General features: G+C 47.7%; 1 protein-coding gene across 2 annotated transcripts; it reads left to right on the forward strand.

Moving 5' to 3' along the window:
- The first annotated feature begins 59 nt into the window (after window positions 1–59).
- Window positions 60–8428, forward strand: AHSA1 (activator of HSP90 ATPase activity 1). Of its 2 annotated transcripts, none has more exons than XM_008536540.2 (9): window positions 60–564; window positions 1886–2076; window positions 3755–3837; window positions 4236–4353; window positions 5413–5501; window positions 6383–6514; window positions 6978–7079; window positions 7863–7914; window positions 8032–8428. In XM_008536540.2, exons 1-9 carry the CDS (start codon window positions 485–487, stop codon window positions 8202–8204), a joined length of 1020 nt encoding a protein of 339 aa, XP_008534762.1. In that variant the 5' UTR covers window positions 60–484; the 3' UTR covers window positions 8205–8428. The 2 variants fall into 2 exon arrangements, with proteins under 2 accessions (XP_008534762.1, XP_070449382.1); XM_070593281.1 differs by having other exon boundaries at window positions 141–269.
- The last annotated feature ends 2233 nt before the right edge of the window (window positions 8429–10661 follow it).

Raw genomic sequence — 10661 nt, forward strand, 5'->3', positions numbered from 1 at the left:
GGACTACAGCTCCCAGAACCCCCAGTGAACCGTGCCTGGTCGTTTCCTATAGTTTTAGCGCGACATTCTGCGGTTATCCAGCGGGTCACCCAACAAGACTACAACTCCCATGAGGCTCAGCAGGGCCGAGTCAGGGTCCAGGGAAACAATGGGACGTGTTCTTTGTGTCCCTACGGGTGAAGAATGGTCGCGTGAGCGGTTGCATTTCGGGCCCCTTTGGGGATAACCTGAGAGAGCTTGGAGGAACTCTAGAACAGGCGGAAGCTAAGGTCGGGCGAGGTGGAACGGAAGTACCTGGTGCAAGCGAGGAGGAGCCGGAAGTTAAGGCGGGGAGGGGGCGGGGGGGGTGGAGGGAAAAGCAAGCCAGGAGGTTCTGCGGTCGCTTCTAGTAGTTTCCAGGCGCTGCCGGGTGGCTGGGACCAAGCGGTCCTGAGGCTGTGACTGTGGCTGCTCGGGAGCTGGTGGCGGCGCGGTAGGAGAGCCAATGGCCAAGTGGGGTGAGGGCGACCCACGCTGGATCGTGGAGGAGCGGGCCGACGCCACCAACGTCAACAACTGGCACTGGTGAGGGCCAGCGGGCCAGGCCGCGGGAGCGGTACGGCCGAGCCAGGGTCGCAGGGTCCCTGGAACCTCGGCCGGGACAGAGCTGGGGCCGAGGCAGCCCTGCCCGGAGGTGGGGGTGGGTCCTTCCTGTTTCAGGGGGCTGTAGTCGCTGGTCCCTCCACCCCCCGGCCTCCGTTTCAGTGTTTGGGGGTCGGGGGGCAACGTGGAGGACTGCGCTCCAGAGGAGGAGTTTCAGAGATACGAGAACATAACCCCCTAGCTGCTGCATCCAGCCTGAACACGGGAGATGCTTCCCACACGTGGCCGGAGGAGTCAGCGAGACCCAGACCGCCTTGGGTTGTGTTGGGAGATTGCAGCGTTAGGCTCGGGGCCACAGGGCTGGAATTCCCATTTTGCGGTTTACGGGTGAAATTAAAAGTGGGTCATAGGGGACCACTACCTCAGTCCAGAGGGCAAAGGTTTGGAACGTGTTCTGTAGGTGCTCGGAGCTCAGTGATGCTGAAGACGCCATGGCCTCTCACCCGGAACTGTTAAGTTGGTTGTGTTGTAACTCCAGGCAGTGCCCCTGGTTGCCGGGCAATCATGGATTTTATAACTTAACCACTTTGAAAAGCCTACCCTCCTTCATGAAATCTTTCGGAAGTAATGTTTCCTTAGCTTTCATCTCCACTGAACTTTGTTCATGCCGTGTTTACTATATTTTTACTTTGTTGCCCCTCTTTTTGCTGTTTTCTCAACTAGTTAGTAAGTTGGGAGGCACATAGTGATTTTTCTTCTCAGCATCTCATCCTGCCTCCTCTTAACATACACAGAGTGCTTGACCTAATTTTTGTTTTGAAGCCCTGGACTTAGACTGTTTTCATGGCCATTTGGAGGGCACAGAAGGTGAAGGGCATTTACAGCACAGCCTGCATTTGACAGGTCAAGATTATTGGTTTACTCCTCACTGGACCTTTTGGCTAAATACTGCATTCTGTGGCCCAGTCTGTGCTCCTGATCCTAGCAGGATGTGTACAGTTTTCCACTTGGTCAAATGGGGGCACCATGTGAAAGTGTCGGATAGTGACCCCAGCACCATCATGCTGAGAAAGGAAAGCATAATTTCCCATTTAGTTTGTAACGGTCCTGGACAGCAGTTGTGTTTATAGACGTTACGGGACTCCTTGTCTCCTAGGAGAGGACATACTAGAGTGGGACTGAGGGTTTTGTGTTCTTTTCAAACTATTTGTCAGGCCTCCTTTAGCCTTGGATTCCCTTGCGCGGAGCAAGCAGTGTATCCTCCATTTGCCTGCTGGTCCATAGCTTTGTTTCTGTTTTGCAGGACAGAGAGGGATGCTTCAAATTGGTCCACGGATAAGCTGAAAACGCTGTTCCTGGCAGTGCAGGTGCAAAATGAGGAAGGCAAGTGTGAGGTGACAGAGGTGAATAAGCTTGATGGAGAGGCATCCATTAACAATCGCAAAGGCAAACTTATCTTCTTTTATGAATGGAGCATCAAACTAAACTGGACAGGTAAGTCTGGTGGGCTGTTAGGGTAGACGTTAACTGCATTTTGATGGACCTGTTGAGGAGGCTGGGAGGACAATTTTTGAGAGGTTATGAACTTTTCAAGGGAGATAGCTAGTGCTGGTTTGGAGGCGTATAGAAAGCAGTATTGCATGCTGGAATTTCTGTGCCTCTGGGACACTAAATGGTTTTCCTCAGAGTTTCATGAGTCCCCACCTGTGAAACAGCTGGGCCACTGAATCATTGGGCCTTGGTCTGTACTGGGACATATAAGGTGACATATCTTCAGATTAGCTACTTGTGTCTCTTGGATGATTTAAAAGTGCGGAGGGGGATTATTTTGGTCTCGATCTTTTTTTGTCTCTCCAGTTCAGACTGCTGTGCTAATGAAGCTAGTATGTGACTAGAATTGGGGGCAGTTTTATCCTCTAATTTAATGTTCCTTCTCTGATGATATTAGCAAAGAATTAGGGCCATGCACATACCGCACTGACATTTGGGAGGCTAAATTTTAAAAGGCACTAAAACTAAAGGAGTACATGTATGGGGCAAAGCATAAAATAAATTTGTGCTTCGGTAAACACTTCTCGAGTGGTAATAAAAAAGGAAAAAGATATATGTGTTCATGATTTTTTTTTTTAACTACTCGAGCTTAGTAGTCTGGAGAAGGTATCATCTTGTCCAGTCCTCTTTTTATAGCTCGAGAAACTGAGTCCTAGAGAAGTGAAGATAAGTGTTTTGTTAGCTAATTTTGAAATAAAGTCAATTCTGCTATAACGTGAGATATGTGTTCCTGAAAATCACCAAATACAAAATCACTCAACAGAAATCATAAGGTTTATAGGGAAGATGGGCTGAGGGACACAACACAACCCCTGCAAAAGCTTCATCGGTGACACATTTTTTAAAAGTTAGGAATGTAAAAGTTGGTAGCACAGTTTCACATGTGTTGAATGGTAAGAAATGCATAAATAATACAATAAATCTGGTGCTTTACCTTGAAAGAGACCTGCAGTTTACTTGTGGAGGTAGGCATCAGAAGGGTTGCGGCTTGTGGGTTGCTGTGAAGTGGTGGAAGGTGGGTCACCTGAAATCAGGAGGAACATTACCACGTCACTTGTGGATGGCCTGGCTCATAACACACATGGTGAACTGAGGTCACTGGCAGAGAAATGTTTGAGGTGTGTGCGTTTCGTGTATTTCTACACAGCTCACTTTAGCTGGGTATGGTTTTTTGTGTCCACCTAGTGTTTCTCATGGATTAAATCACATATAAGCAAACATGAAATTCATGTTATGATCAAATTGTCCCCTAATAAATCAGTCGCATTGGAACAGATTTGTATTTTCGAAACAAGCATCCCAGCAGGACTGACTGTATTGGCTGTTGACCCAAGTCCTCCCTGGCAGAGTTGATGCTGGTGCCGAATCCACATCGCTCTTAGTCCCAAGTCCCACACTGTAGTTACACAGTTGGTCTCAAGAAATCTGACGAGGAAAAACATTTCTTGGGGTGGGGGCGCGGGTGAAGAGGGTTTGGTTGCATCTGGCATGTGGCATTCTCTGAGAATAAAGAGGGTCAGGTAAGTTATCCAAAAGGATTGTAAGCAGAATAGTAGTTAGGACTCCAGAGAAGACTTCCCCTGCGAGGAGGAGACTAATGACATTGCCCTGTTTTTGACAGGTACCTCTAAGACTGGAGTACAGTACAAGGGACATGTGGAGATCCCCAATTTGTCTGATGAAAACAGCGTGGATGAAGTAGAGGTTTGTGCTTCTTAATGCCTCATCTGAGTCTTCCACATCTTCTTCTCAAATGAGGAAAATGACCTGTCATTCAAGATTAAAGCCAGGCTTGACCCAAGCATTTAGAACCCTGGTTTACAGATGATTTTCTAGGTCTGTGGTGCCAGTGGGAGCTTCCAGAGCAGCTTGTGCTTATTTAACTACTTCGCTCTAGCTAGTAGCCTGGGTTCTAACATTAGCCACCTTTGCCTTGGCAGAGAGAACTCGAGAAGGAACACTCAGTGGGGATTGCGCGAATACCCCAGCCCTCAGGCATTTCCTTTGGAAATGTCAGCAGTTCTCTGATTGCTCAGCACCCACGTTCCACAATGTGGGTGCCCCTCAAGTTATTTACCACCTACTTCTGATCTTTCACTCAGATTAGTGTGAGCCTTGCCAAAGATGAGCCTGACACAAATCTCGTGGCCTTAATGAAGGAAGAAGGGGTGAAACTTCTCAGAGAAGCCATGGGAATTTACATCAGCACTCTCAAAACAGGTACCCCTTGAGTAGTTCTGTGCCTTGAGGAGGCAGCTTTCCACTGTCAGGCTCTGGCCAAGGGGCTGGACAGTCCTTTCTTTGGCAAATGGGTAAAGATTTGGGGGGAGGGGGCTCATTTCATCTCGCAGTCAGTCTATAAACTGAGTAAGCGAAAGATGTAGAGATCTGTTGTCTAATATGTTGGCTGTGGAGCACTTGCAATGTCGCTAGTCCAAACTGAGATGTGCTATGAGTCTAAAGTACACAATGGATTTTGAAGACTTGGTCCCAAGACAAAGAAGAAGTAGCTCAGTAATTTTTTGATATTGATAACATTGAAATGACAGTTTGCAAATATTGGGTTAAATATATTATTAAAACTATAATTTCATCTTTTTTAAACTCTTTAATGTGGATACTAGAAAGTTTAAAATTCCGTTACATTTGTGTTGGATAGCACTGATCTAAAGACTTGGCACCCCCACACTCGCTCCTTGAGCCCAGTCCTGGACAGGCAGCCTGCAGGGATGTTGAGGGGCTTGTTAGAAAGCAGTGAGCTCAGCTCTCCCCTAGCCTGCCAGGTCTGCTAGTGGTCGTGGTGTTTGGAGTACATTTAATGACCATCAAAGGGAACCAGCAGAGCAGGTGATAGTTTTGTGGTGGGAACCAGTGCTCTAGTGCCGTAATGAGTTCTGGCCGTTCCACTGAGGTAAGGCAGAGTGGAGAAGGGGGGCTAATGTGCATCCATGGGCATCTTGCCCCGCTCTTGACGTCACTGGAAGTGCCACCACATTCATTGGCCACCATCCGTAGTAGACCTCGTGTACATTTAACAAGATGTAATGCTTCTGACTGAGTCAGGTTTAAAATAATGCCAGCGAAGGTACTGCATTCTATAGCACACACTCAGATAGCTGTCTGGCATAGACCAAAGGTAAAGACGCAAAGCAGGTAGACCCTTCCTTTCCTTGTCATGACCTCATTCTGGGTTAAGATGGCCGTGTTGGTCAAACCATAATGAAGGCCCATATCAGCTACTAAGAAATAACTTCCGAGAGCCGGGATTTATCTTTTCAGAGTTCACGCAGGGCATGATTTTGCCCACAATGAATGGAGACTCAGTAGACCCAACCGGGCAGCCAGCACCGAAGACTGAGGAGCGCAAGGTAAAGGGTACTCCCTCGGCTGGGGTGGGAGGCTGTTCGGAAAGGGAGTGGAGACACTGCCGCCTCCTCAGTTCCGCATTTCAGCCGTTCTCTCCGACCCTAACCTCTAAGCCAGAGCAGCCTATGAGCCGTTCATGGTGCTTTTTTGAGAGTCTGTCGACGCATTTTTAACCTGGTTTTTATTCATTAGAACAGACTCCTAGAGCAAATGCAAGCCATTGGGGACTTCAAAGTCTGACTCCAGATTTCATTTAAACCAGTTAGGTTATGAACACAGCATGGTCTTCAGCCATGTATGTCTTCAGTATTATCTGTAACTAGAGAGTTTATATTTCGTTGTTTGGTACTAGAGGTCTCATCAAGGTATCAGGGGTTAGATCACTAACTTCACCTATCAGGAAATTGATGGCATTCAGCCCATTTGCAAGGTGAGCAACTGTTTTTTCTGGAGCTGGAACTTGTATGGCTCAGGCTCAGCACTTGGTTTTCAGCCCTCTTGCCCTTTTGTCAGCAGAGTGAAGGATATTCGGGCTGCGGGGCTGCTTCCAGCTATTTAATCATAGGAATTCTGTTTGAGAGTTAGGCTGAGCCCTACAGAAATGCCTAATGATTTGATGTGTGCTTTGGCCATTGGGTTTTTAAAAGAGAATCAGTCTTCCTTTACCTCGAGTGGTGGTTTTCAGTGGGAATTGAGGATTTTCTGGGAAAGTTTCCCCCATGACTGAAACACCCATACACACAAATTTCCTCCAATCCCCTGGAATAGTTAGCCTTCGAGGTGAAAAAGTTTGTGAGGATTATGGCAGGTCTATCTTTAGAGCCATGTTAATCGAGGTATCACCATGACTCTAAATTGACAGTTTTCACTGCCGTTTCCACAGGCTAATAAGTCTGCTCCTTCAAAAACCCAGACCAGACCTGTTGGTGTCAAAATCCCCACTTGTAAGATCACCCTTAGAGAAACCTTCCTGACATCACCAGAGGAGCTCTATAGAGTCTTGACCACCCAAGAGGTAGGTATAATCTTCAGACCTCGTGGCATCTCCCATTCCAGGGGACTTGGGTCGTGGGCATCTTCCCTCAGCTTGCAGAGGAAGTGCTGATGAGGGGAACCATGTGGCTTTCCTCACATCAGCAGAGGCAGAGGAAAAACGCTTTTGTTCAGCCCACTTATCAAAGTGGATTTGCCCTCTTTTTTCTCTTCTGTACTAGTTTTGGGTCATGTAAGTAGGAACCACTGAGACTCGTTCTTGTTAGAAAAGTGAATAGATCTGGAGAAATGGCATCATAGATTCAGAAAGAATTACTCAAGTCGAAGCCTGGCCTATACTGGAACAGACTAGAACCTGAACCTGGTCATTGGGCAAAGTGTAATCTTTGGAAATGAGAGCTGAGGCACGTAGGTGTCAGCTGGCGTTTGTTCCTTGGTCCCACTGAGCACATGCACCTTCTCCCTACTGCCTTTTTTCCCCACAGCTCGTTCAGGCCTTCACTCATGCTCCTGCAATGTTAGAAGCAGACAAAGGTGGGAAATTTCACCTGGTAGATGGCAATGTCTCTGGGGAATTCACTGATCTGGTGAGTACCTGCCAGCCCCAGGCCCAGGATATAGCCTGTCTCGTCAGAAGAGTAACTTGTCTCCCTTTTTCAGCTCTGTAGGTAAAATCTAAGACTTTAATCTCTTTGGTTAGTAAAACTTCATTTTTGTTTCTCAAAAGAATGCTGCAGTGGGGCTGGCCTTGTGGCCAAGTGAGTAAGTTCACGTCCCCTGCTTTGGCGGCCTGGGGTTCACTGGTTCGGATCCTGGGCGCAGAGCTAGCATTGCTCATCAAGCCATGCTGAGGCAGTGTGCCACGTAGAAGAACCTACAACTATGTACTGGGCTTTGGGGAGGAAAAAAACAAAAAGGAAGATTGGCAACAGGTGTTAGCTCAGGGCCAATTTTCCTCACCAAAGGGGGGAAAAAAGCAGCACTTGGAATAAATACTTCCATTTAAAAAAAAAAAAGAATGCTGAGTTGAATTCTGTTGCTTTTCTAGAATTTTTCCCTTAGTGGAGTAAATTAGTCCTTCCTAGAGAAATCAAAGGTGGAAGAGGGGTTATATACATTGGTGGCTTGTGGCTTTCCATTTGCAGCTTGAAATTTCAGCTGGGCACAGTTGCCCAGACCAACTTAGGAGTAGGGGGAGAAGCTGCAGCCAACATCACTGCAGAAGCTCCCATCTCTCTGGTCTGCTTTGTCCTCATAAGTAGTATAATCGCACAGGTGGCAGACTCCGTACGAAAGGCAGATGGCTAATCCTAGCTGGGATCGGGTCGGTGGTAATCTGTGGCATAGGCTGACTACTCTGATTATTATAGGTCCCTGAGAAACACATCGTGATGAAGTGGAGGTTTAAATCTTGGCCAGAAGGTAAGCAAGCACATTTGTTTATTGCCATTACCCTCTAGAACTTCTCCTTTTCCCCTTAGTCTCAAACCCGGCTGGAAACCCTGGATCCGAAACCTCCCTCCCCTCTGCCTTTCCCAGGACATTTTGCCACCATCACCTTGACCTTCGTTGACAAGAATGGAGAGACTGAGCTGTGCATGGAGGGCCGAGGCATCCCTGCCCCTGAGGAGGAGAGGACGCGGCAGGGCTGGCAGCGGTACTACTTTGAGGGCATCAAACAGACCTTTGGCTATGGCGCTCGCTTATTTTAGGGCCAGCGGCGGGGGCTACAACGGCCTGCCCAACCTTCAGTCCAGCCTCTCCTGACCAGGGCTTGTGACTCAACAGGATTGCACCATCCCAACCACTAACTTGGGGCCGGGGCCCCTTCCCTCCGTGTATACCTTGGGTTTGTGCATGTTTTCTGCTGGGTGGGATCAGAGGGCGATTTCTTTTATGTGTACATAAGCTAAATAAACGTAATTTAAAAAACGTACGTATCTGGAACCTGTGTTGACTGGGGTAGCTGGCACTAAGAATTCTCCTGATTTTGAATGAAAAAAAAACCCAGATGGAGGGGTTGGCCCCGTGGCCGAGTGGTTAAGTTCACGCGCTCCGCTGCAGGCGGCCCAGTGTTTTGTTGGTTTGGATCCTGGGTGCGGACATGACACTGCTCATCAAAACCACGCTGAGGCAGCATCCCACATACCACAACTAGAAGGACCCACAACGAAGAATATACAACTATGTACTGGGGGCTTTGGGGAGAAAAAAGGAAATAAAATAAAATCTTTAAAAAAAAAAAAAACCCAGATGGATTTCATCTCTGTTCTAGGTGAGTGTAGGTGATTAAGAGGCATGAAGGGAGCCTGCTTCTCACCACCAAGCATTCCTGAGCTAGTCTGCTTTCTGCAGACTGGCAAACACTTCTGCCCGCCTCACGGAGGGAAAGAGGGGGAGGGTTGGTGCTCTGGGGTAAACACTGCCAACAAACATCATTGCTGGTGGAGCTGGCATCCTGGGCTTTCCAGTCTCCGGGGCCTCTTATCCTCTCCCAAGAAGAGATGATCCCCAGGTGGTGATTTGAGATGTGGAAGGAGACTGCCGCCCTCTGTCAGAGGGGAACTGTGGGCCTTGGGTTAACAGCTTCTGTTTATTGAGCAGAATTATTATTATTATTATGATCACTATGTACCAGACTCTACACTAAGCAGTTTCCTTGCATTCCCTCATTTAACCCCCATAACAGCCCTATGAAATAGATACTACCATCATTGATGTTTCACAGGAACCTGAGCCTTGGATTTCCTAAGTAACATCCCAAACCCTACAACTGGCGTTTAGCAGAGTTGGGATTTGGAACAAGGACCATAACTGCAGAGCCAGTGCTCAAATATAAACCATTATGTCTGCTGCCTTGTCATTGGGTTCATCCCCACAAAGAAGCTGTGCATTTCTATTATGTCAGGCATCTGTCCTGGAGTAGGAAATGCCAGCCCTCTTATTACTCCCAGAAAGAGGAGGAAAGGTCCTTGTTAAGAGTATTGTTAAATATGTACCTGGTTCCATTGAGTTTACTGAGCACTGACCAAGTGCTGGGGATGTTCTAGGGGGGTTCAGACTGCCATGTGGAAGAGAGGCAACCACCTGAACAGGGAGGGCTACTTTCCTGGACCAGCCCCGCCCCAGCTTCCTGCAGCCCAGCGTGAGTCAGTGTCTCCGATCCAGACCCTGCCTCCTGCAGCTACAGCTATTTCCTTCAGCTATTTTTGCCTGTTTTATTAGCTGGCAGCAAGGCCTGCAGACTAATCCTACCAGCATGACTTGGCCAAAACATATTTAAATAAAGCAGAAAATCAGTACTGATCGGGATAATTTAGACCCTCCAAAAGCCAGCTTTGGCTTGAATTACTCAACCGAGTGCAAACTGAACTAATTCGCATTTAATTCAGCACTATATCTGCCTCCTGGGGGGTCCAAAAAGAGGCCTTTTGATAAAGAACCTGTCTCGCTTGAATCCAATCTATGGACCCCCCAACACAGACTCCTCCTCCTCCTAACACAGAGACCAGTGACAAAAAAGGAGCCCATTCATGGTGGGCTGGAGAGTTACCAATTCCAGAACACTTAGGAAACAATCTGGAGTTCCCAAACACCCTAATAAAAACCAAAGCACCAGGCAAAGGACCTGTCAGGTGACATGCACAGGAACAGTGCACATCTCCAGGACTGATGGCTGTTCCAATCTCCACCACTGCCATTTTACTGATAGCGTTTCGGTTAGCCATCTGAGCCTAACACACAGAAGGACAGCTAACAACAAAACTGTGGACCTGGCTGGACTTTGGTTTGTATGTAAACGCACCACCTCCTAATAAATTGGGCAAATTTTCTCATCCGTAAAATGGGTATAACAGGTACCTTATGAGAGCATTAGAGATGATGGATGTAGAAGCACTGGCCCCTGGTGGCTTCCAGCAAATGGTACCTGCCGACTTCTGGACTCAGCTCAAGAGTTTTCCCTTGAGCAGGAATTGATATTTTGAAAAGCTCGTCAGTTCGCCAAATTGCAAATCCTAGGCCGAGGGCTCGCCTCACCTAAGAATCACCTGAACCTGTTAAATGCAGAAAAGTGGACTCCACCCCTAAAGATGCTAGTGGATGTGGGGTGGCCCGTGAACCTACATTTTAATGAACATCCCAGGTGATAGCGATGTCACGGAGGCGTT

Source organism: Equus przewalskii, chromosome 25, assembly GCF_037783145.1.
Source record: "Equus przewalskii isolate Varuska chromosome 25, EquPr2, whole genome shotgun sequence".
NCBI lineage: Eukaryota > Metazoa > Chordata > Mammalia > Perissodactyla > Equidae > Equus > Equus przewalskii.

What these genes read in the sequence shown, in the direction of transcription:
- AHSA1 (XM_008536540.2), top strand. Translation starts at nt 485, where the DNA reads ATGGCCAAGTGGGGTGAGGGCGACCCACGCTGGATCGTGGAGGAGCGG. An exon ending in CATCAAACTAAACTGGACAG is followed by an intron (nt 2,077 to 3,754) that starts GTAAGTCTGGTG and finishes TGTTTTTGACAG; the next exon opens with GTACCTCTAAGACTGGAGTA. An exon ending in CATCAGCACTCTCAAAACAG is followed by an intron (nt 4,354 to 5,412) that starts GTACCCCTTGAG and finishes TTATCTTTTCAG; the next exon opens with AGTTCACGCAGGGCATGATT.